The sequence below is a fragment of the Podarcis raffonei genome, chromosome 6, assembly GCF_027172205.1.
Source record: "Podarcis raffonei isolate rPodRaf1 chromosome 6, rPodRaf1.pri, whole genome shotgun sequence".
Classification (NCBI taxonomy): Eukaryota; Metazoa; Chordata; class Lepidosauria; order Squamata; family Lacertidae; genus Podarcis; species Podarcis raffonei.
This window is the reverse complement of record NC_070607.1, coordinates 34,336,996-34,364,071: the sequence shown is the minus strand read 5'-3', so window position 1 is coordinate 34,364,071 and position 27,076 is coordinate 34,336,996. Positions and strand designations below refer to the sequence as shown.

Genomic DNA, 27,076 nt, shown 5'->3' with positions numbered 1-27,076 from the left:
AGACAGAATTAATGGCCAGAAAACTACAGGCACTTAGGTCTTTAAAAAGGAAATGATTAGGTAGAGAATAGTGCTTAAAACAGGAATTTTGAAGAAGATAATTGCTGGTATTATCAGCCTGCAAGTACGCCTTGTATTTTTTAGATACGTATATAATTTATGTTGGTCAGGAAAGGGTCATTCACTGATCGAATATGCCATTGCAGAGTTTGTGAGTGCAAACTTAGGATTCCTTTTCCTGTCTCCTGGAGCGATATTTTCCCCTCTCCACAAATCGAAGAAAGTAGGCATCTGATTTTCACCCAGGGTTAATAAAAGCTAAAAGTAAACTGTTAAAATTCTACCTATGCTGAGCCCGAGAAGGAGCTGTGAGTCGGCGCGCCTTAGGACCCAGAAGGCCCCGCCAGGCGGCAGTTGTGTAGATCACTGGGAGACTCTAAAAGGGTCCAGTTTTAATTCTCTCTCTAATCTCTGCAACAGCCGCGCTTCCCACAACAGCTCAAGGTTGGGCTGATCCCGACTGTGGCTTTGGATTTTTTATCCCCGCTCCCAATCCCCGGCGGAAACCGCATTAACTGGCTCCTTCGCAATGGAAACCCTCGAGGAAAAAGTGGCTTCAGTCGCTCGAGCCTGAGATCGCGGTATCTAAAGGAGAGGGGCACGAAAATGAAGACGCTGATGGTAAGTCAGTTTCGCAGGAACTAAAAATGGTCCCAGATTACGCTCCCCCGCCTCCGGTCCTTCGGAACTGTGAAGCGAAACCACCAGACCTGGCTGGGAGTTGTCGGGAGAGACAGACAAGAAAGACCCCAGGCTTCCTTTGGGTCGGGTGATTTCAGCCTCTGTGCAGCTTGCCCTATTTATTTATGGGCATTTTTGCTCCATGGGCAATTTTGCAAGGGGGTCTTGGGCTGAAACCTTGTCAAGGAAGAGAAGCAAAGGAACTTCCCGCCTGCCCTTTTTTTTAAATAGCAAATAGGTTCACATGCCATGATGATGGCTGTTGGTGTTCAAGCTGAACCGACTTGCCTTGCAAGGAGGGATCTCAAGCGCTTAGGGCAATAATCACGGGCAGGCATTTCTCTCTCCCCCACCCAAAAAACTGCAAAACGTGGGAGCAGTGGGAATGGCAGCGAAAGGGTAAGCCGGAAAAGTGAGAGGAGGATAAGAGGGGCTTAGGAAGGCAGAAAGCAGAGTGTGTGTGGGGGGGGGGTCAAATTCAGGAGGAAGCTGCACTTTTCAAGAGGCTTCTCTGCTTTGGAACTTGCAGGGGCTGGAAATAGACGGTTCCACCCCTCCCCACCCCGGCTTCTTCCGCCACCCCAGAGATTAAAATGGTAGCGCTGGGTGGCACCCGCCCGCCCGCCCGCCCGCACCAACCTGCAGGGATCTCTCCATGGAGAGGAGACCCAACCCCTTCCAGAAGAAGTTAAAACTTGCAAAGGCTACCAAGACGCGGAGCTGCATTCTCCCCGCACCCCCGCCATAAAAAAAAGGACGGGAAACTTGCAAAAAAAGGGGCTGCCTCACATGAGTTAGGCTGGCGCGGGTGTGGAGAGAGAGAGAGAGAGACGCCGAGCTTTTATTGACAACAATCAGAACTCCTCCAACAGTGGCGGGTTGCAAAGGCGAGGCGGGAAGCGGCGAGGCGCGCGCGGGGCGGGGGCTGCTGAGGTGGGAAGGAGAGCGGCGGGGAAGCGGGAGACCTGGAGGGGCGGCGACTGAGCCGCGAGGGGCCCCGGCGACGGTGCTGCCGCCTGAGCCGCCCGCGTGCAACGCCTCCTGGCCGCCGCCGCCGCCGCCGTTTCCCGCTCCGCCATCTCCACCACGTCCGGCCTCGGGCTCCGCAGCGCTCCGCTCGCCGCCTGCCTGGTAGGGAGCGCGCTCTCCCCTGCGCGCGGCGGGTTCTCTCAGCGTGTCTCCTTGTCCCCCTTTTCAGCGCCATGGGCTGGCTGTGTCTTTAGCGCTCACCACCATGTGCACTAGCTTGTTGCTCATGTATGGTAGCATCGGAGGCGGAGGCGCTGGTAGTGGCGGCGGCGGAGGAGGCGGCAGTAGCGGCGACGGAAGCCCGAAAGAGCAAAGTCAACCGCAGCAGCAGCAGCAGCAGGTGGCGGTGACGGCGAGCCAGAAGCCGGAGAGCCCTCAGCAACTGGGCGGCAGCGGGCAGAGGCGCCTCCCCAACCGCCCCTTGGAAGGCTACATCGGGGTCCTGGACCACAAGGTGAGCGCAGGCGGAGAGGTGCGGGGGGAGGGGGAGGAGACGAAGGGCGGACAAGGGTGCCGAAGAGGGAGCTCCTCTGGGGCCCTTGGCTTGGGCCGACTGATGAAAGTTCTCCGGGGAAAAGGTGTGTGTAATAGACATTTCTGTTCCATGAACTATGGGGAAATAGCATGGGAGTTAAGGTAAGGGAAAGGGACCCCTGACCATTAGGTCCAGTCGTGGCTGACTCTGGGGTTGCAGCACTCATCTTGCTTTATTGGCTGAGGGAGCCAGAGTACAGCTTCCGGGTCATGTGCCCAGCATGACCAAGCCGCTTCTGGCGAACCAGAGCAGCGCATGGAAATGCTGTTTACCTTCCTGCCAGAGCGGTACCTATTTATCTACTTGCACTTTGCCGTTCTTTCGAACTGCTAGGTTGGCAGGAGCAGGGACCGAGCAATGGGAGCTCACCCTGTGGGGGGGATTCGAACTGCCGACCTTCGACCTTCTGATCGGCAAGTCCTAGGTTCTGTGGTTTAAGCCACAGCACTACCCGCATCCGGGAGTTAAGGAGCCACGCTCTTCTCAGAGGCACTGAGAGTGGAGTGCCCCACGGACATACAGCCCTGTGGGATGTTTTTAGTGATCACGTTGCCATTCAAAAGGCTGCCCTTTATTCCAGGGCCATCAATCCAAATTATTCTGTAGATCGCTTTGGATCGCTTTCTGTGGGAAAAAAACAAAAAGCAGCAAATACATGTTGTTAATAATAATAATGAATTCACATAGAATCCTATAGAAGGGACCGTAAGGGTCATTGAGTCCCACCTTCTGCAATGCAGGGATCTTTTGCCCAACGTGGGGCTCGAACTTATGGCTCTTGAGATGAAGAGGCTTGTGCTGTTCCAGCTGAGCCGGTTTTATTTTATTTTATTTTATTTTATTTTATTAATATTGCCTGATGGGATATCTCAGAGCAAACACCACATACTGTCTATTGCTCGTTAAGAGAGAAACTTTTTAAATATATATATATATATATATATATATACTTAACATATTTTGAAGAACGAATGGAAAATGTATAGAATTAATCAATGTAAAACTCAGTAAAGGATAATAACAGAAAGAGAGAGAGAGGAATGTTTCATTTGGTGGCTGTATACAGTGGGTGGTATCCTAACTAAGGCTGCAATCCAAATCCCACAGGAGGTGTTGGATTGTGTGAAGATGTCTCCCCTCTTGTTTCTGCTGGCTCAACTAGTGTCCCATGTGTGGGTGAGCAGAAGGCCTATTGGTGTCTCTGCCAGCAGAGCCCAGCAGAAAGTTCCCAAGTGGGCTGGGAATCCCAGCTGGATTCCCAGCTGATTCCACGGCCAGTGCCAACCAGCACAGAGCCTAATTTGGGCCCAATCACTGTGCCGTCTTCCACTGTTGCCACCATGAGTGGGGAAATTCAATGGGTCTGTTCCCTGTATGGCTTAGTCAGATACCACCCACTGGTTTCACAATTGGGAAGTGTCTTAACAGGGAGTTCTGTTACACTGGGAGCTTTTCCAGACAAAAAAAAATTGGCATGGCCTAAATTATCAGAATCAAACAGATAAATAGGCTTTAATCACTCCCTTTTGCAGAAGTGTTTTTGTGAAAAGAGCACTACCTTCAGAAGGAATTCCTTCCTTTAAAGTAAGCTTCATCTGTAGGTCTGCCTGTAATGGGCAACTTCTGCTTCTTAGCAGATCAAAGTCTCTAACATTGGGTTTGAAGGCTTTGCAGACCCCACAGAATCAATATTCTCAAGGGCAAAGGAAAGATAGTTGGCTTTTTTAAAAAAATGGTGCATACAAATTTCAACCTCTCCATTGGGCCTTGGATGAATGATACTGATGATGCAATGCTGTGCATGCTTTGTGTGTACTATACAAACCTATTTGCAGAAGTAAAATTTTGTGTTGTAGATAAGTTCAGACTGGCACTCTTGTCAGTAGTAATATTTGCTACAGAGGATACTTTCAAAACTGATAGTCTCTAATTGCGTTCTGAAGCAAAGTATAGTTTTCTTAATGCAGCAAGAAGTGTGGGAAGAGGTCTCAAATTATTGTGGTGTAATGGGATTTAAATGTATATTGTGTGTGGAAAAACCGGATAAAATATGTGCACACAAGCACATGCCTCCTAGGACTTCACAGTAAATTCTTAGCCTACAAAAAGCTACTATGTCACCAAGAAGGCTTTGAGCCTGCCTTCTCTATTTCTACCTGCAGGGAGCTGGGTGTTGTCATTGCTTTAACACTTGGGGGCAGTTCAGACAGGTAATCTCCACCTATAGTCTGAAGACATTCCATTCCATACAGGAAGAGCAAGTGCTCTTTCTGCACATTTCAGGTGGCTGTTCAGAGTAAATAGACAAGATTTGACTGTGATTTTGATAGTAAGCATTGTAGTAATTGTTGTCCTTTGGTTGTTTTTAAAATCGTACATCTACTGATAGGATTTACTTAAAAAGCATGATTGAGTGATAACGGGAGATGAAGTATGGATTAATTTGAGATAAAAAAATTAATTACTTCACCTTTCTATTATAAGGCTATGGCCCCTGTGCACAGTTCTCTTGAAGTAAATGCTTTACAAGTTGACAAAATTTAGGTAAGGGTGCCTCAGGACTGGAGCCCTTCACCACTGCTGAGGCATTGCTTTTCTATAATTAGCTAGGAGTAGAACTGAGACATAGGGCTGGAATTCAACATCATGCTATGTGGGTGTCCCATCCGTCAATCCTCCTGCTCCATGCTGTTCTGGGAGTTCTCCCATAACTGCCACAAGCCCATTCTGGCAGGCGCCAGAGGGTGTGGTGGGACGGAGGGGGGAGAAGCCCCTTTGTGCAAGGAGGAGCCCTCATGCAAGATTTGCACGGATGGGACTCATTGGGTGAATCCTGCCCAAAGGTTCCACGCACCGCTTAATAGAATGCTTTATTATCCAGCAATGCCATTCCTAATGGCAGCCCAGAAGACTGCTTTCTAATGCCTACTACTCACAAGCAAGTTCTTGTTGTCAGTAAAGCTCAGTTTTCATGCTAATACTGTAAAAGGTTTTATTGCACCTGGTTTTGGGGGACTGAGTGACAAATAGCCCCTGGTTTATCACTTGAATGAAGTCTGTCTCAGTTGGTCCCCACGCCTGTTTCTTTTTCCTGTGGTAGAAGAAGTCTTTAATTACTGATTTCTTGTCATTTAAATCATTATTTATTTTTTAATGGTGCCTTTAATAAAGCATTTTAAAAAAGAAAAGAGAACAGAAGAGTAGAAGCCGCTACAGGACATTCTGCAATTTACGTTGCAGTCTTAAGCACTCTTACTAGGAAGCTCAATGGGGCTTCCTTCAGAGTATACATAATGAAGTTTATTCTGTTAGAGAGACTATTCAGTGAGCAAATCTGAGGCTATTTATTTCAGGAGTCCTCCAGCACGCATCAACAGAAAGCAATAAAGCTGGCTTAAGATGCAAAGAGGAAGCATTCAGTGTAAAGGCACAAAATCCCAAAAAGACTTCAAACACTACTGGACAGACTTTCTTACATAGGGCATAGAGCTATTTAGTTATCCGGTTACAAGAATTGTGTTTTACCCATAAGCAGGTCTAATAACATCAAGGAAGCAATGGACTAACAATGACAACATGTAAATGCTCTATGAAAAGTATATAAACAACAACTGAAAATTCCACAGAAGAGAACAACTTTGGAAATACCCTCACAGTGTATTTAGGAACAAGGTGTTGAAGGTTGTGTCTGACAGCAGTACTAACAGATACATAGAAAACTTTGCAGTTTCCATCACAACTTCACCTGAATTTTTTTTTAACGTTGTATTTTCTCTTTCCACGCATCATACATAATTCCTATGGGATCTATTCATGACTATATGTCAAAAGTAAACAGCTTCCTCCCTTCCTTTCATAGTAGGTTCGAACACTATATATAGCCTTGGTTTGATGAAAGCAGGGTTGTTCTTTCAAGAAAGAATTATCAGCGCAATTTTCAGATAGTTTAACAAAAACAAAATGAAGTTGACAGCAGTAACAAATACAGAAGATAATGTTGGTCACTTGCAGATAAATACCATGTACAGAACTTGAATGAAAAGACAGTTCAGTATTACTCTGAATAAATGGAAAAATAAATAAAGGGATCTGGTTCAAGTGACTTGCTTTTTCTAGTTATAATGAGATATTTCACTACCGACTTAACATTTGGAAACTGGAAGAAGGGAATTCTTTTCTATAGAAATAGTTGAAGGAAAACCTCCAAGTATTAACTGGTTTGAAGACTTAGAATATGTTGCTTTCAGAGAGCATGATGACTAGCATAATTTAATTGTACCACACTGATATATATATACATATGTACATGCATATGCTATCTATATCTATATATATATTTAATGAACAGTAGTTCTGCAAATAGTTTGAAATCTCCATAGTCTCCAGTACAGATCATACTTGGGGACATAATTACTTTGTATAATTGAAGCAAGAGAGAAAAGGTTATTGCTGTTGGAGAACAAAAATAATAATAATTCTCTTCTATGGAGAGCTTTTTGTAACAGATGGAATCTGTTGAGGGTTGCTGCTTCATCTCTTGTGATGCAAGATAAGGCCATGAGGGAATGTATCTGGTACTCCATTTAAGCTTTACATCAGTTACTTCTGCTCATTATGTTGGTGTATGTCGTTTTCAAATATCTTTCTTTAAAAAGCCAGGTATGCTTTGTTATCGAGTAAGCCTGCAATCTTTTGTTCACTTTCCTAAGAGTAGCACCCATTGAAAGTACACAGTCAAAGGGCTTGTGCTGAGCATATAGATAGTAATGGAACATTTGCTATTCAATATCCACCAACAGGAGTCTTGGGGTAGAATTCAATGTATCATTAAGGGAGGTATGCACGAGCAGACCATGGTCTGCTAGTGCAACGGAACTTTCCCCTCTGTTTCCCCCTAAGTTTCCCCACCCCCCACCCCCTAAAGTTCCAGGGGTTTCCCCAGAACTTTGGAATAGGAGACAATCTGGATGGTTAAATATTACCGTTTTTGCTCTGAAAGGTGAAGTAGTTGGATCAGCTGTATGATCACTTTGTTCTAGAATAGGCTGTCCAAAGGTTTCTATTCTATATAAGATGATGGAGATAGGCTTTCTTTCAGGGCCACTTACCATGAAAGCTTGAAATAGCAAGTTTTTACTTTCAAACACATCATGATTTAATCAGAATTAATCTAACATTCTAAAAAGCATTGTATGGAGGGGAACAGGCCAAATAATCAAGTAACCAGTTAGTGGGTAAACTACCTTGTGTTTAGCATTAATAGGTTAACTATGCAATCGTGTGCATGCATATGCAGAAGTAATTCACTTCCTTCAGTTTCCTGGGACTTACTGTCTAGAAGTGTGCATAGGACTGCTTTAAGTATCCAGTCGCTGCATCCATGTACAGAGGAAATCTGGGAGTTCTTTCATTAATGTAACAGTTCCTCTTGACCAAATAATGCAAGCAAATCATATAGTGTTGGGAAACAGCATTGCTTGAAGGAAGAATCACAACAAACCAGTGATTGGTTTGTGCATGCTCACAAACTCATTTTGGATTCTGCTGTGTGCAGGAAAAAAACAATTGGCTTTCTGTATGGATGAACCAATGCACAGTACTGCTGAGAGCTGGGAACAAATCACTACTAGCCTCTATTGACAACTATGATTCAGGATGTGAATGCGCATCCAAGAGAACAGAGAGGCTACCAGATCTTGGATGAGGTCACCCTGGTGTGAGGAGGCATGCTGCTAAAAAAGATAAGATATATATATATCTACCTACTTCAGATTGATGCTCAGCAGACAAGCCTGAAGGGTCAAATGACATGATAAGCCATTAGTTGTACATATAATCCTTGTGGGTAGTTCTGGTTTCCATAAAGGTCATTGATGTTACCATACAGTTACTCTACAACCTTGAGATTGAAGCCAAATATCTAGATGGACAGGTTCATTTGCATATCACATCAAACTAGCCTTTACCAGTCTGATGCCCCCCAGATGTTTTGGCCTATAACTCCCCCCCCAAGTTTGCACTATAACTCCCATGTATGAGCTGTAATAAAACATCTGGGCAGTGTCAGGTTGGCAAAGACTACATTAAACCATAGTTAAAATGAACTCAAGTTTGATGTGAACGAGCAGTGTTCAGTTCACGGTTTATTGCAGAGAAATAAACCACTTGTTTGTTTTGTCCTCAGCAGAGCAGGGAAGAGAAATTTGGGAACTCACATTAAACATCATTCAGATGTTGACTGCGCATGTTGTGTGTGTTCTGCTTTTTGTTCCCAGCAGCATTAACTATTTCTCTGAGCTTGAAAAATTGCATCACCGGTTCATTTCATTCTGATGATTCTTGTTTAAACTTTCAGTGTGCATTAAGTGATAACATTCTATCTATATCACAAAGCAGTGGAACAAAGATAGAAAATGGTACCTTTTGCTACATGCCAGATTGCTAGTTTCTTGCAAGCAGCTGTCAGTCTTGACTTGGCACCAGCTCTGTTTGTAATCCCTTGAAGTACTTTATCCCTTATTGCTACTAACTATGTATCAATCAGCTCAACATGTTGTGCATTTAAAATTCCACATCATTATGTATTTACTGTGGGAAAACATAGGAACATCTTATTGAGATACTTTTGCTGTGCTTTTTTGGGGGAGGGGGATAGTCTGACTATAAAGGTGTGAAGCTTTGCCCCGCCAAAAATGCTATTTGAATGTGACCAGAAGGCTGGAATTAGGCATGTTGGACAGTTCCAACAAAAACAGACATGGGAGCAGAAATTGCCAGTGTTCACCTATTCATCCTATGTCCAGAACAGAAATCAGTCAGCAAATATGATCAGTATTCACAGTTGTTGCTTTCACTCTGCAAACAATACGTAATTGAGTACATTGTCCCCCATTTCCATTGCATTTCCTTTGTATTGAAATGAATGGGGTGGAATAATACAATGCCAACATGTAATTAATTGCATAATTGCGCCACAGTGGACAGTGAGACAAATAATATAGTTTTTTGCAGGAAACAAACTGCATTGGAACAGAAATAGTGCTGCATGTTATGCATACAGATCAGAATAGAAAGTGATGCCTTCCTACATCCCTGGCTGGAATGCCATATTTTTAAGGCCCAGTGATGCGCTTGAGATGGTAAACATAGTAAAGAGATGTGCTGTGGTCAGAAATATGCTCACTTTCTCTGATAGAACTGGACGCATTGGTAGCAGTCCATGGAGCAAGCCAGTTTGTGGAATTCAGAGACTCAGAAAGGGAATTCAACACAAGCAAGATGAAGTAGCAGCCTCAGTTTACTGAGACCTAAGAGCAAGGCTGATCCCTGAGGTTCTACATAATGTAGGGGCTGGTCCCCATTTCTCTTTCTGCTGCTGTGTGGCTAGAATTTAATCTCAAGCACTTGCTGCTAGGGTGGAAAAGTTCTATACTACTGTCCTCCAGCAGCAATAACTTATTTAATCAAAAAGTGCAGTAGTGCTATATATATATGTGAACTTAATCGGCTAGTTACAGCTACTCAGCCTCTGGCCACATCATACATCCCGGGCATAATGCTATCCTACATAAATTCATAATCTTTGATGCGGCTTACTCATCACCCACACCTGCCCACAAGTATGGGAGCATACTTGTCACTAGAATTGTAAAAAGATCAAAAGGTTTAAATTGCCTCAAAAATTGACAACTCTGCAAATGCATCAAAATTGCCCAAAAAATTATTTTGCATGAGTATTAGCTAGGTCTTCTGTCTCTGTGTAGTACAGATGTCTTTTACTTACTTACTTACACGCACACTATACCCCCAGTAAGAACTAAAGCATGTTAAGGAGACATAGCTGGCTTTTAATGTGATCAGCTGAAATAGAAATTCCTTAACCCAATAGCATTTTGCTGAACGAAAAATGTGGGCTTTAGCTTTTAGTATCTTTTTGTCACTGGCTTTCTGCTTTAACCTGCCCTGCATTGCTCAGTGACACATACAGATAATGGTGCCCGTGAAACAAAGGTGGCATTGATATTAAGGACCATGGTGTATTAATTTAGCTCCTAATTAGTGTAATCAACTCAACTGAGCTTTGGTGCTGATATAAGCTGATGTGACAGCACAAAGGCCACTTTCAAGGTGAGGCTGGATATTGCATTGTCTTTGCTTCTGTCCTACACAGAGTCTCTTCATTTCCTGCTCTTCCTGTTTAATTATGGAATAATTATGGAATGTTCTTATAGAGAACACTATTAAAAATGGCCAACATTCTTCAGCAATCTTACATACAGCAATCATGTACATTTCTCCTCAGAAGTATGTGCGAGTGGATTCAATGAGCTTACTCCCATGTAAGTGGCTACAGGGTCGCAGTCTGTATATTTGGAGGGAAAAAATCTTCACATTTATGTGTGATACTGTGGTTCTGAGAGAGAGAACTGGGATATCTTTTTAGCAGCACAGTGGAAACCTTTAGGGCATTAAAAAATGGGTGTGGGCTGTTCAGCTCTGTGCTGCTTTCACAGCAGCATTGCTGAATAATGCCAAAGGTTGCAGGGCCAGCCCTAACATTAGGCAGAGTGAAGTGCAGTTGATTGCCACAGGCAGTTAATTTCCAGTGACATGAAAAGGAAATGAATATATTGTAATGTTTTTTTACTGCCATAGAGAGGGACTTATGATATTTTATGTCTCAAGTGCCAAATGGCTTGACTGGCCTTGATTTGTGATGTGGTAGGGGTGAAGAGAGGACACCATTTTCTGCTTAGCCTCAACCAGCAAAATGTTTTGAGTCAGCCCTAGGAACCTGAAATGTTGCAGCTGTACAAACAATAGTTCTCTTGACTGTGATTCACAAAAATGCTAATATAGTATGTAATAAAGAGTAAGTGCTACGTGGTTTTTTTTGAAGTAGCATTCTTAATTGCAGTATCAGATTGGGTATTTTGTGGAAGGGAGAAGGCATCTTCCTATCGATGTTGAGTCAAGGGAAGTTGTAAAGAGAAAATATATAGCACAAGTGGTAAAGGTGCATTTAATAGACTTTTTTATGCCTTCTCCTTTTTGATAAGAAGACTTAACAACGTGACTTAGGAGTTTTGCTCTTCTGAAGGACCTTTGGAAACACTAGGGCAGATGGAAGATGTAGTCAAAACAGCTTGATGAAATAGGCTATTTGATAAGAAATAGCCTAGAAGACGGAGAGGATACTGTCTCACAGCAAATTATGAATTGTGAACATGCCTTGCTTATTTCTTATAGACTGTAAAATTTGCCTTGCCAGCCATGTCAAGTAACCTCTGGTTTCCAGTCTGTTCAAGTGTGTTATTAGTACATGTTAGATTTGCTCTGGTTTTAGTACCCATAAAATAAATATTTTTTAACATCCACCCTTTCCCTTATATTAAATTTGAATACATTTTGCCCTTTGGTTACAGGAAGGTCAGGAGTAGATGAAACAGTTGTAATAACACTGGATAGCACATTAGTCCTTGCAGTTCCCTCTAAGGGAAAATAAAATCCAGCAACCGAAGAGCTGTGGAAAACATGTACATCTATATATGAGGCACAGTGTATATAGGGACCTTTAGGGAAAAGTGTTGTACTTGGGAAATTGTTTAGTAAGAAATAATCAGGTATAAAAGGACATAGCGCTTCTGGAGATGGCATTTGTTATCAGGAACATGTTCTCCTCCAGTCCTCCAAATAGTGATAAAACATTTTGCCCTGTTGCTCGCGGCTCCAGAACGTGTTTCTCAACTTGTTTCTCCTTATTTCTCTTTTCCTCTCTTCTGCCTCCTCCTGCCTTCCTACACAACTTTATAATTTCATCGTCTGTGTACAAAACCTCTCTCCTGTTCCGGTGAAATTCACCTCCATTATGTTGCAGGAAAGCACAGGATAGCTTTTTTAAGCCTGTGGCCAGCATTTGCCTTCCTTCTTTTTTATTATTTTATGCCGGGACTCTTAATGTACCAAGCCAAAAATGTAATCCTCCAGGGATGTGATAAACCTCCAGTTTTTGCTCCCTGTCAGGGGCTGGGATGGGTTATGTTTGGCTTAGTGGATAACAAGTTGCACAGGTCTGTTATAAATACAGACCTTATGAACTTTCCTTATTTCTTCCAAAGCTCCTAGAGTGCACAAGAATTCCTTGATTGTGACCCAACAGACCAGTGATGACCTCTAAAGCTGCATTCTGGATTATTGTCACAAATTGCTGCTGGCCCTTGGCAGTTGCAACTGTATAGTTAAAAGGGATGAAGACTTGAAACTACAACTTATCCAGAATGCAGCAGCTAGACTGGTGACTGGGGAGCAGCTGCCAGGACCATATAACATTGGTCCTAAAGGATCTACTGGCTCCCAGTACATTTCCTAGCACAAGAAGTGTTTGCGTTGACTTTAAAAGCTCTAAATGGCCTTGCTCCTGAAGGAGCGTCTCCACCTTCATTGTCCAGCCTGGACAATGAGGTCCAGCTCCGAGGATCTTCTGGTGGTTCCCTCACTGTGAGATGTGAAGCTACAGGGAACAAGGCAGAGGGGCTCCTTGGTAGTGGCACCCTCCCTGTGGAATGCCCTCCCATCAGATTTCAACCAGATAAACAACTATATTTGACTTTTAGAAGACATCTGAAGGCAGCCCTGTACTTGGAAGTGTTTAATGGTTGATGTATTATTGCATTTTTAATACTTTGTTGGGGGCCGCCCCGAGTGGTAGGGGCAACCCAGTCAGATGGAGACATGTTGTTGTTACCAAAAATGCAAGAAATTGTATGAGTTTTGATTCATTTATTAGTTGACGTGTTTCAATAAAATCAGTATTTCTGAAGGAAAAAACATGCTTTCTTTGCTTTTAGACAATGCTTGCATATTTCATAACATACATCTTTCTTTAGAAAAGCATTTCCCTCCTCTTACAGACAGGATGTTGCTTGCCAATTTTTGCATGTACGTGTATTAAAAAAAATGAATAAAACAGCTCGCCAATTAATCAGGACATTCTTATCAGTTTTTCTTAATTAATTAAGCAAACCAATTAATTGCTGCTGCCCTAATGAAAGCATCTTGTTGGATGTGGTGATACGTGGAAGGGACACATGCATTAACCTTCTGATATTTTCAGCTCCTCTTGGTAGCAGCTACGGAGATCATATTTTAGTTTTTGCATGTATTTCACAGGATAGCATTATTGTATTTATTTTCAAATATGACTTCATTTTCTCTGTCTCTTAAGGTTTTGTGTGTGTGTGTGTTATGCATGACTGCATTATGTCTTATTTTTGTTACGGTAAGTGAAAAACAGTGTTTTCAAGAATAATTCATACTTTTAACTTTCTCTTGCCATGATAATCTTGGAAAGTCTAACAGATGGGAAGGGAATATTAATGCCACTTGAAAGCCACAGATTTAAAGGAGGCTACATTAAACACAGTCTCGGAAGCTCTTAACAGACACTTTTAAAAATTGTTCCATGTGCTGAGGTGAAGTCTATGGAAATTGTTTGTCTGGGTTGGGGGGAAGGTGGTAATCATAGAGAATATTTAAGGTAATGTGTCTGACAAGAGTAATATGAAATTGTGTGTTCCTCTTATATCCTGATACAAAGGTAGTTTTATTTTTTGTGTGAAATCAGAATAATTCTTTTGAAGCAAACTTTACAAAGTAGTATAAGTTTTCTTCCTATCCCCTCCCTCCGCCCGCCAGCTAAATATTTCCACAATGGATGTAATATTTGCATCTTGGTCTCTAGAGCCATATTTCCCTTGTCTTTAGAAGTAAAAGTATAGAGCATTATATTATACTGTGTATATTAAAGTTGTTCTCCATACGTGGGAAGTTTTATGAACCTTAAGGATAAAGTTAAGCTTCTCTTTCAAACATGTTACTATGACAGGAGTGTTAATCTTCTACTGTCGCAGCCAGGGCTTGCTGTGGTCTTAGTCTAAGCAGATGTAAGTGCAAATAAATTAAAAGGAATCAGCCTCTCAGATATTTATGTTTTACCTTATTCTAAAGAGCAAAGGATAAAAAGGGGGACGCTGTACCAGATATCCTCTATAAGAAGGCTGAAGCTTATACTTAGCTGCATCATAAGTCCTTTTATGTCTCTACCTTTGGAAGATGAAACTAAATTTTCAACAACAACAAAATCCATGAAAATGAGATGTACACTTGGGGACAGGAAAATCATAACACATTCTGCTTTTCCCTAATTAAAATTCCATGGAGTTGTCTCCAGTATGTTCATGTTTTATTACATCAGTAATTACTCTTACTTTTTCCTTCCAAATTGCACATTAAGCCACTAAGGAAGAACGCATTGCAGTTACAGTGAATATTTGAACAACGTGTTATAATATTCACACAACCCTTCCCAAGTTATAGGAGTGGTTTGCATGAAAATGTTAGGTATATAGTGATAGATTAAGCTTTCAATTTATAGACATAATAGGGCATGATATAGTGAATGTTTGCCTTCCTTAGGCATATGCACATTGCATATTTAAATTTCAAGTGAGTAAACATAGCATTCTTACCTGTAATGACCCATTCCATAACTTCAGTGTCTTAAAATTTAATTTTCTTTAAAGATGACACCTACAAATGCACCAGCATTTCCCCCCCTACACTACAATGGAATATCTGAGGAACTGGAGCTGTTCTGACTAACCAGGCCAACAAGTGGACAGCTCCTCTCTCTTCCCACATGAACACATAGAGATGGATCACCTACATAGGTATAAATTGCAAGGGATTTTAAGGAAGTCACCCAGGTGGTCCCATGCAATTTGTATGTACATGAAAGGTAATTGATGATCCGTCTTCACATTTACAAGCAGGGACAATGGAGTTCGAGATGGCCTGCTGGGTAGGCAAAGAGGAGCCCTACCCTCAACCTACCTGAAAACTCTAGATTACCTTGAAAATTGTTATGTATGGTTGGCTGCTTTTATTTTGTTCTAAACTATTGTTTTTCTTGTTCTAACCCTTCCTGGGGCTTTATGCTGAAAGATTGGTAAGGAGAATGATGATGGTGGTGGTGGAAACCTGCATACACGAGAATTTAATTGCTCTGTTGTAGGATGTACCTAAGATTTGCAGCCTTCCAATTCTGCTTGGCTGCAAACTCAATGACACATGATGGGTGCAATACCTTTTAAGATCTCCCTCCCCTTCTGTTAGCTTATCCTATGGGTTTTCCCAGTGCCCTCTAATGGAGCTTGCACAGGCAGCGAGGGCCAGCCTAGGCTGTCCCTTCAAACTGTCTTATTATTTGTGGCCCACAACCTGGCGTGCTCAGCAACTGGCGCTCTCCACTTCCAATTACGCAAATGTTCTGAAGGCATGCAACCCGCTGCTTGTCGCTCAGTCATTCTCTTTTTACTAATTCTTCCAAGGTTTGACCACAAGGCAGGTGCACAAATGTTAAGGTGACCTTGCAATGCTGGCTGTCTTCAATTTCCCATAGTGCCTCCATTAGCTTTCCTTCCCATGCTATCTGCACTGATAGTTCATGCACGGTTACTTGCTTACAGTCCTGGCCTTTTTGTCACAACAGTAGCACACAGCTGTGGCACTAAATGAGTGGTGTCGGGGTGATAGCCTGCTACCGAGGGAGCATGGAATCCCACCATTTTCATACTTTACACCATTGCTGAGTTGCAACCCTGGAGGTTTACTAAAAGGTCAGTGCTTTCCTTCATAAGCCACTGACCTTTCTTCTTGATTATCTTTGTGAATTGCTGCTGTCTTTGGGTTAATAGAACTTTGTAATCAAGGGGCTGAGACTGGGGGCCATGAGTAGAGGTGACAGATTGCTGATGTGTGGTAAACACAGGGAAACAGACAGTGGCATTGACATTATGGAAATGTGAACAATAACAACCCCTCCCTAGGAATACAGAGGAGTGCACCATAGATGTATTCAGCTTTTTTGAGATTTTGCCAGAGATAAATGTAATATCTGCTGGTAAATATCATTGCACAGGGCTTGCCTTAATCTGTCACTGAGCTCAGGGGCAACGTATTTTGTATATTCAGTAAGGCAGGTTTCTTCCTTGAGCTTCATATTTCTATTTCTTTATGGGCCACTGAGAATAGGCAGAGGTATTTTCTTTCCAATATTGTCCTAGTGCACTAAGTAAGAACAAAGCTAAATTAGATCACTTTTGTGGAACTCTTCTTTGCACGACAATTGTCTATAATGCAGTTAACCCAGTTAGTACTTGCTTGAAGGAGGTGGCCACATTAAAGCCAAGTGAGAATGGGATATGTACTACGTGTGGTGGCTTTCTTATGGAATTGTGGTATTCTGGTATATGGGGGTGGCATGCGCTGCCCCACTTGGCTTGTGCACAGAGTTGCAGTAGTACTGTGGTGTTCATTGGCACAGTATCACAGATGAGTCAGAAGATGTGAGTAGAAAGAAAAGAGTCCTGGTAAAAATTGGGTGAGGATGTCAGAAGCTCTTCCGTTTTTAAACAAACACAGCTTGTTCTTCCATTGTTAACCAACCAAGTGTGCTTAATCTGAACTATGGTTTGTTGTGACACTTGTTTCAACAAGCTATAGTCAAAATGAACCATGGTTTAGGGTTCAGGTGTAATGTTGAAGTGCCATTAATAATAATTAAAAAAATTAGTGTTTCCAATTTCCTGCTCACAGTCTTTCTGGAGGAGGAGAAGGGGGAGTGTGTGAACCTGAGACTTGCTATGCCTAATTCCCATGATTATAAACCATGCTTTATCATCATGCCATAACTGGCCCAACTAATAATAGAGGCGTGGATAACTAAAAGCCAAGTATTAATGAGCCTCCCATCACTTATCAGTCATCATGTAAACATAACCCTGAGAGTGTAAACAAGTTATCCTGGGAAACTCAGAAAATCTTATCTGTAACCGCACCTTCTTGCTGGGAGAAGCTGCCACATCTGATTTTCTGCCTGCCATGTAACCACTGCCAGACAATCCTATCCATAAAACCTGTTGATTTCATAGGTTGAATCAATGAATACAAACAGAATGTAGTGGATTCTGATTCATTTATGTGCAGGCATAAAGTGGCAATTTAATGTATGCATCAGGTGTTGCTAATATTGTTCGTTCTTCCTTTCAGGCCCCATTTTTCAACACTTTAACTTTCATTCTTTAAGTCCTCAGGATAGATTGAACTTAATAGCCAAATAAATAAATTAAATTCCTAAAGGATCTGTTGAGAAACAGCAACAAAATGGAAGACTATCAGCACCTTCACCTTATGGGAAATTTAACAGCTCCCACGCTGAATACTTATTTCCCTGTCTTAAGCAATTTGCTCAAGCATTTCTCTAAGCTCTCACTGGGGACATGTGCTTGTTGGACCAGCACTGATCACAGGACACAACTCCCGAACAACACTTGGTGATAAGTAGTTGTTGAGAACACAGCAGTAATAAAGCCTTTGTGTTGTTGTAATTGACAAAAACCATTTTGTCTCATTTACAACCCAAATGAAATGAAATTTGAGGGTTTTTTCTTACTGAATATTAGACAAACAGGAAATACTTGTTTTGTAAATATTGCTATTTTGTATTAGCCAATATGCTTCTTATGGTGCCACCCTAAACATGTCTACTTAGAAGTAAGTCCTACTGATGTCAGTAAGTACTTTTTAATGTGTGAGCCACGATGCAGAATGCATATTTTCAACCATGTAAAGAGTCCTACAGCGGATTGATGAACACACAAAAGTAGGGAAGGTTGTGAAACACTTGGCAGACTGTAGCACCTAGCTGGTGGACCACATTTGGCTCTGTATGTAGGTGTTTTCCACCATACTACATGGGAGGCAAGCAGTAACATGGCAGACCTGGGATCTGGCCACCCAGTTCCATTTAAGTTAGAGTTGTTTCATTAGCTTTATTCCTGTGCATCCAAAGATCTCAAATAGTTCTAGTGACTCTGTATTACTGCTGATTCTCCACCACTGTTATAGAACAGGGAAGTCCAACTTCCAAGAGACTATGATCTACTCACAGAATAAAAAACTGGCAGTGATCTACCCCTTGGGGGGGGTTCAGGTGTAAGTTGTTTGTTGAGCTTTTTTTGGGGAGGAAAGACAAAGTTGTTGACCAGTTGAACACCCCAGTTAAAGACTGATGTATTGGGAATTCTTTTATTACTTCTCAATACAGTGGTACCTCAGGTTAAGTACTTAATTCATTCTGGAGGTCCATTTTTAACCTAAAACTGTTCTTAACCTGAAGCACCACTTTAGCTAATGGGGCCTCCTGCTGCCGCCGCACAGCCAGAGCACGATTTCTGTTCTCATCCTGAAGCAAAGTTCTTAACCTGAGGTACTATTTCTGGGTTAGTGGAGTCTGTAACCTAAAGCGAATGTAACCTGAAGCGTATGTAACCCGAGGTACCACTGTATAGCGAGTTGGCCATTGATTTTATTAGGAGCTTAGCTAATCCAAATGTACTGGATAGTAGCTATCAATATACAACACTGAACATTTGCCTGAATTTCCCAACTTAGTGTTAGCTGGGAGGGTTTTTGTAACCAGCTGCTGTATTTTCAACCTAGAAGTAGGTTAGATGAAGCAACCTTGTTAAAGATTGCATTACTTGATACAGCTTTGCTCTTGTAATGATACATTGATCAGGCATACTCAGGAAGCCAAAATGCAATCCTATACATACAGAATGGGTAACTACCAGCCCTTGCCCAGATATGGCCTTACCCATGCCTTTCTACCTGGTCCACCAGCTTCCCCTCAGATCCACACCTCGCTTTCAAAACTTTGTAATGTAAATATTATTTGTTTTGTATGGAAGCCAGACAATGCAATGTTACAGTTGTTGCTAAATAAGTAAAGGAAACTAAAATTACTTCAGCATAGCTGAAAAAGAGTCATTCTGCCTTAGAAGTGTAGAGAAAAGAGCATAAAATAATGTGACTTGTATCAGATCCTGTAGGCCAGTGTTTCCCAAACTTGGGTCTCCAGCCGTTTTGGACTACAATTCCCATCATCCCTGACTACTGGTTCTACTAGCTAGGGATGATGGTAGTTGCAGTCCAAAAATAGCTGGAGACCTAAATTTGGAAAACCCTGCTGTAGGCACTTGTCTGTGGCAGCTCAAGCCATAGTGTTCAACTATGTTTTACTCAGAGTCATGTTCATTAATTTCAGTGGAACTACCGTACTCTGATTAAAATTTAGTGGAACATCACCTGCAGCAAGCTATCTGCATTATCTTAGCTGTATTTGTTACCATTGCTTTCTTTTTGTTTAGGGGGCTGGGAGCATTTTTGTGTGTGTGGAACAGTCAAAACAGTTTTGGGGGCAGAGAATCAGTGATTAGCTGAAACCTCGTTATTCCTCTATGCTGTCTTGAAAGGGCAGGCGACACATGCAAAAGGAAATCCTTCTCTTTCAAGCAGCCAAGAGAAGCTGAGGAAACAGGCTTTGTCTCCCTAAGAAAAAAAGAATATAATTTAATCACATGATAAGCTAATTAACTGAAGCGCTAAAGTCCTATTGTAGGTAAAGCCATTGTATTTTTAACATGAAGTAAATCCTACGGTTTGCTTTGGCCAAGAAATATGCGGTCAAGCTGCAGTTGCCTAAGCTGTGGAACAACTTTAAAAATGCTTTTTTTTAAAAAAATAAGCCCCAAACCCAGTACTTAAAAATACATTATTGTATGTATACAGATGCTGGAAAGAGGTGTAAAAAGGTAACAACAAAAACAGATACTGTAATTTACTCACACATCTTACTTTTATGGCATTTTTAGCATGTGCATATATTTTCATCCTCCTATGCTGATGTGGAGCTTGGAATAGAACACTTCTGTATTATCTTTGATTAACCGGGTCTTTCTTCTTCCTCAGCCTTGTAGAAAACAAAGTTAGACCATCCTTTTCCTCCAGCCCCCAACTGTTTGCGTGGTTTGGCAGCCACGTTGTTTTGATGGTTTCCCCACTGCAACCACATCAGAGATATTGTGGCATGTGTGGAAACTGCCTGGTCAACACCAAATTTATGTACCCATGTATCTTAGGATCTCAGTGGCACCTTCCTCGATGTGCAATCCTCTTAATGGGGCAGTGCTTGTATAGAGGTTCTCAAACTATGGGTTTGCGTATTCATGCATTTCAATGCGTTGCGTATTCCTGCATCCCAGTGACCTTTGGGAACTCAGAGCATCTGCTGTGCGTGCAGAAGCTCCCAGCTTCAGTCCCTGGAATCTCCAGCTTGGAAAAGCTTCCAGAATGAGTTCCATGAGAGCTGCTGCCAGTCTGAGCTAGATACACAATGGTCTGACTCAGTATAAGGCAGCTTCCTACATTCATAGCAGGTTTTATTTTGGTTTGTCTTAAATGAAGATACATGCACTGCGTTCACACCATACCTTTTACTGTTATGCCATTTATTTCCTTTACTGGCAATATGCTGAAAATTGTGCATGGAAGGGAAGAGTTCTAAAAGGTCATCATCTTCATCTTAATTTCAATAATATTATTTTCACTCCTGGTTAATCATGATTGCAGGTGATGATAGGGCATGATTTACAATGCATATTTGGAAATCAATGCAACATTATTTTTTCCAAAAAGCCAACCCTGCTTGAATGCAAAGCTTTCTTTTAAAAACAAAAACAAAAGATGAAAACAGGAGCCATTTTCCATTAGTATTCATGTCATGCTATATGTATTGCATTGGCTGTTTAATATAATTTATCCGACATGGTACATTGAACCCTGTTGAAATCAATGAGAAATGAGGATAGGACCACTCATTGTACACATTTGTTGACATTTTGTGCTGCTTTAGAGTTATGAGTTGATGAGTATTATCACTTGATATGCATTCATAATAAACAAAAGATTTCTGGGACAGATAGGTGTTTGTCTCTATGTAGTTTGGAACAAAGTTGCAAAGATATTGACAATGGGTAGGGGCTCTGGAGTTGTAAAACCTATTTATGGGGAGCTCAAGAAATTGGAATTTAAAAAAGGAACACAATGTGCATGCCAAATATTGGTATATAAACACTTTGCACATAGCTGTAAATGCCTTATTGCTTCTGGTGAATAAAAATTCCTCCTTGTATAGCCCTTCCACTGCCCTGTGTAGCTGCAACTGATGTGTAGCTCCATTTTGTTGCCCAGAATGGGATATATAGCAGCCAGCTGCCACTACTCTGTTCTGTTTCTTTGTCTCCTGATTGAAAGAAGCTGAGAATGCTTAAGCTTGAGTAGCCATCAATGCCTACTAGTCACAGTGGCTAGGTGCTACCTCTGCTATGGGAGGCAGCATGTCTCTGAATGCCAGTTGCTGGGAATCACAAGTGATGAGAGTGCTGTTGCATTTGGGTCCTGCCTGAAGGCATCCTTTAGGCATTTGGCTGGCCACTGAGAGAGCAAGATGCTGGATGAGATGGGCCCATTGGCTAAACCCAGCAAGCTCTTCTTACGTGTGTTGTGTTTTCTTGTGACTGCTCTCAGCTGATCAGGTGAGTTTTGAAACCTGGTGCGGGATTCTCTTTTGGACCTTTGTAAGCCAGAATACTATACATAGAATATTTTGTAATCGGAATTGCTTGCCTACAGTCTAGGAAATAGTCTCAGTTCCTGGGAATGTTGATGATTAGTTTGTGCCTGCAATGTTTGACACAGTTTGCTTGTATGGGAATCTTGGCCGCCACAATTCTCTTGATAAAATTTGGTTTTGTGAATAGGTCTTTAGACTGAAGAAACCAAGAGGAGGACAGAAGCATCTCCAGGGGAAGGGAATTCATACCCCAGCACTGGTACCATGTGCTATGTGTATTGGGTTCCAATATCTGACCGGTTGTGCAATACTATTTATAGATTTGAGTTTTAATGGGCAGCTTAATGAGACCTTCATGAGCTTTTTAAAAGACTTTAAACGTTTTGGTGGAAATAACATTTGCAGCCATTTAAGGGTTCTCAAAACAGCCCAGTTTCACCTCTTACCTTGCAACTGCAGTTTATGGCAAATTTTGTTGCTCTTTACTCTTACTTATATAACCACATTTTATTCTGTTGGTCCCTGTTCTCTGCATGGATATTGTCAGAACATCTCAGACTGAAATGGATAGAACCACCATAGGGGAGGGCTGTGAGACCCCCACAGACTGGAGTATGTGTTCAAACCAAGAGCAGGAAATTCTCTTCTGTATAACCATAGCTATAAATGACACTCTCTCTCCCCTTGGTCCCCACCAAATCAAAGAACTCAGTTGTATACTCCTTTCCCCATCAGTGGGCTCCAGTTGCCACACAACTCACCACAATCTGTTCTGGGCCCCAAGAACAAACACCAGCAGTGAACCTGAGCAGAAGCAACCATTGAAAGGTGGAATAATGGTAGCATCCATTCCCAGAGCTCTGCTTATAAGGATGAGATCCTGACTTAGGTGCTTCCAGGATGACTGCACTGCTGCAATAAGAAGAGTGAAGCTACATGCTACAAGAACTCTCAGTTTGCCTGGTTGGTGCCGTTGTGACCACCTATAATGCCCAGTACCCTTTTGTGGCAACTCCTCTGGATAGTTCACCTGCTATTTCAGCATTCAATTTCTAGAAACTGCCTTTCCTCCCCCATTCCTCCCTTCCTTCTCTGTCGCATTTACCAGCTTGGCATTTTCATGATTTGTTAGATCACCTGCTTTTGTTTGCACGAAAAGGGATTAGCATTTCCCATCAAGTCTGTGACATCTTTTCTGTTGTTCTTTAAAAAAAATGCTTTTGGGGGGAAGGGGGAGTGAATGTGTCTTTCTATCCTACCCTTTTTATATTTTAGTCAATCTGGGAGTTCAGAATTATGACAGCGTCTTTACAGTAAGCTGGAATGCCAAGCAGCAGGACTATCTGCCTCCACCCCTGGAAAGTGCAAAGATTTTCTCTGGTTAATTGGCCTGTATTACAAAGGTACTTGCAAACTCTTGAGCAAACAAAAACACAAAACTCAAACCATTTCAGGTGAAGGCCAACCACAAGCCAGGCACACCAGGAGGTAAATGAGTTGTTAAACTTTATGAAGGCACACAGCAGGAATTGGGAAAGAGTGTATAGTAACTTAAAGGTTATATTCTCTGGGATCATCTTGCAGTAGTGTCTGGAGTTAGTACTGATCCCTCCTCAGGCACTTTCCTTTTGATAGCCAACCTTTTCTTGCCTGCCATGTTTGCTCTGCTGATGTGCTGGGTGCTTCTTTCATCCCCTTTTGTGTCTTCACCTGTTTTTGATGTAAGGCGGGGGAGGGGGAAGGGAAGCTGGAGAATTTCATTCTGCTTCTGAATTCGTAGGCAGCTCTTCCTTTCAAAACAACCTAGAATCGTTATCCCTTTCTGAAGTTTCCTCTGTGATTAGCCAATACATGCGCAGACACATTGCAAAGCAATTGTTCATTGGATTTTGAATCTGATTGTTGTGCATTCAGACATACGCTCTGTCCTAAATCTGCATAAGCATGAAGGGAGAGGCAAATCTATGTTGTTAAAAACTTCATTGTGCAAGATGCAAACTGTTAGATATATTTTGTTGACAGGGTTGTTGTTTTTTAAGGATCTCATTAGATTTTAATGAGTGGTTAGAGTCCTTTGCTGAACTTCTCCATGGTGGCTTTTTCATGATAACCAGGTGGCTCACTGAAATAATCTTATCTTAAAACACAGAGCACAATCTAGTTGCTTTCTTCTCCCTCCTACATAACATACCACTCTGCTCCTCTTTCTGTGTACAAAGAGTTGCCCTTGCAGTGCCTCATAGGGTGCAGACTTTATTGTGCTCCTAGTTTTTATTATTTTAAAATGTCAGTTTATTTGGGCATCATCAGAATTTTTTGAACATTTATTATGATAACATAAAGAAGGAAGGCATAGTTATCTCAAACTTAAAGCATTAAGATGAACACTTCAAATGAAATATTTTAGAATACTTCAGAAAATTCCTTGTTCCTTGCTGCAGAAATGTTCTATCCTGAAAGCATCCTTAAATATTCTTTCCTAGGTCACTGGCAGCCTAAGGGAAAGAAGTCGACAGTAACTATTATAGAACTTAGAGGTGGATGTAGATAATTATTCAAAAAATCAGTTGCACAGCTTTTGTCATTAATACGGAGAAATACATTTTGCAGAGTGTTGGATGAATTTTGATTGCTGACACTCTTGGTTTGTTTGCATGCGTGTTTGTAAGCTAATATAATGTTTTGGCAAGAGTAATGAATATTTCTGTATGCATGTAATTAATTCCATTAAGAATAACACATTTTGCAAATGATACAGAAGATACAGAAAAGCTGAGAACACAGTGAATATTATGGTTCCCATTAACAGGATAAATAGGCAGCCAGTATTTTCTTAGTTTTTCATAAAAGCTAGTAAATAACCTATTTGATAATGGGCCATTCCTCTTTTTGATTAGTATAATCCACCAAGCAGTGATTCAGCATGGATCCCATTCATTTAATCGGGGCTCACAATGTCAGTGAATTGTGATCTTCAATTTATAATTGTTATTTAGCATTGGGGGGGAAAGTTTTGAATATGTAAAGTGCATTGCTTCCTCTGTTTCGAAATTAAAGGCAGCATAAACAGGAAAGATGCTTATTTCATTTTGAGACAAAATTATTTCTCTGATAAATATTCAGCATTATTTAATGCTTTCTTGACTAACCATGCAATCCCAGCCACGTCTCCTCTGAAGTAAGTCCTGTTGAATTCCATGGAGTGTGCTTCCAGATAAGTGCAGTTAGGATTACTGCCTTAATCTGATTCCATTTCTCAATGTGAGGGGTATCCTAGTCCACTTCATTACCCACTCACCAAACTAACTATTGGGAAATTAAAAAATGGCTGTACTTAGATTTCCTTATTTATAGAAGTGGATCAAATTTGCAGGCAAATTAGCCTTTCTATAGTAGATAAATCTTGTGGAATTACAGTCAAATGGATCCAGAGTTTCTTTCACTTTTAAAGTTTTGGTAACATTTGCAGGTAAGGTCTCCCCTTCTGAGGTTGTTTACTCTGCCCACCTAGCCTGTCTCTTCCTCCCGGTAAGCACTACTGGTGCTGCTAATGGGAGGTCAGTTTCACAGTGGCACCCCTTCCTGCTGATTGCTCCTAGCAACTAATACACCATGGAAGTAGAACATAGTCTTATCCTCCATGAATTTGTCAAATCCTCTTGTAGGTTACTTAAGTAGATGATCATTTCCTGACGTATGTCAAACCTGTGGTTCTATTACCATTACAATTCTATGCAAGTCTATTTGAAAGTAAGTCCCTCTGAGTTCTATGTAACTTACTCCCAAATGTTCATAAGACTGAAGCATAAAAGTTTAATTATTCCTATATTTGTCTTCCAAAGAATAATGCCACATTAAATAATTTACCCCATTGAATTTTGGAATAAATTGCTTGGGATTTTTAAAACAATGAGAAATGTAAAAACAAATTCCAAGGCCCTATTTATTTTCTGCAGTACAACATCCTTCAGTAGAAATGGTGCTGTATACTGGGCTTTTCTTTCCTTTCCTTGACAACAGTGCAGTAGCTATGCATCCCTTTGAGTATTCCTCCACCATGCATAAGGAGGACAGAATGTTGCAAGATGTTGCAAACACTGACCCATAATTGTATTCATTTCCCAGCAGGATGTGCCTTCTCACCATCAGCCATTATTGGCTTCAGTGAATGAACTGACTAGACATTTTTGGACTTGGTTCAAGCAGCACCATCAGTTGCATTGAATAGTTGCCAGCGTGAAGAATGGGCTATGATTAACAAGTAAAGTCCTCTAGTCCCCAAAGATGCGGAAGCATGTGGCTAACCTGGAACATAGAAAATACTCCCTTTGCTTAAAATTACACATGTGCTTGATTACCTTCCTGGCTTTGGGACTATAATGATGAGTGATGAGCTGTTTGTTTTGCTAGGATAATGTAACCATTGTTCATCATCCCATGGTGAGTGTAGATTGCCTTGATCCACTGCACAGCAGTTCAAAGGAAGTCCAGGTTTTCCATTGGAACAAGATACTATTGAGACCATAAACATTCAGGGCCTTTTATTAGTTCTCTTTACACACGGTAAAATACAAAAAAGGTGGGTAATCAATGCCTGAAGCAAGTGAGGGGAGGAAAAATACCCAGAATAAAAAAAAAGCTCTCTCCCTCTTCCTGGCTTTTCTTGTTTTGTACAATATGAACATCATTTCAAAGTATGCAAATACGCTTAGTATCTTCTGCATAGTAATAATTAATTTGTTTTGATGTGCTGTTTTAAGCTTAGAGAAGAAGGAAATCAATCTATCAAATCCATAGCTGTTCTTTAAACAAGCAAAATTGAAGAGTCTCCGTATGCACTGATTGAATGAGGGTGGAGAGTACAGAAATTTATTTGAAAGCTGGTTAAAATCTAGTTACTGCAATTCAGCTCCTTGGGCAAAATATCATTGACCTTCCTCTTTTCACAAAATTAATATTGTGATTGCTAGTGAAAAAGGAATGTGTACAGTGCAGTGGACTTAGAGTCAATATGAAAAAGAAGAAATGCTGCTTCTTAGAAACAGCAAAATCAACACAGTAGTGTTTATATACATACCCTTTTGCATCTGCTGCTTTGATGCTTGAACTTGCTTGCACTGTGCAGTAAACAAAAAGAGCATGCCAAGAAATGACATGATTATACAAAAGAAGAAGAGCTAAAGATAACTCTGTAGCATTTTGATAAGAATGGAACAAAATGCCAGTTTCCTAAGAAA

General features: G+C 41.4%; 1 protein-coding gene across 1 annotated transcript in view; it reads left to right on the top strand.

The window, feature by feature from the left end:
- Positions 1-374: 374 nt before the first annotated feature.
- ST6GALNAC5 (ST6 N-acetylgalactosaminide alpha-2,6-sialyltransferase 5) overlaps positions 375-27,076 on the top strand; it is a 76,045-nt gene continuing 49,343 nt past the window's right edge. The window contains exons 1-2 of the mRNA XM_053392015.1: positions 375-681; positions 1,940-2,224. Coding sequence (XP_053247990.1) covers positions 667-681; positions 1,940-2,224 — 300 coding nt within the window. The 5' untranslated portion in view covers positions 375-666. The remainder of the gene's footprint in view (positions 682-1,939; positions 2,225-27,076) is intronic.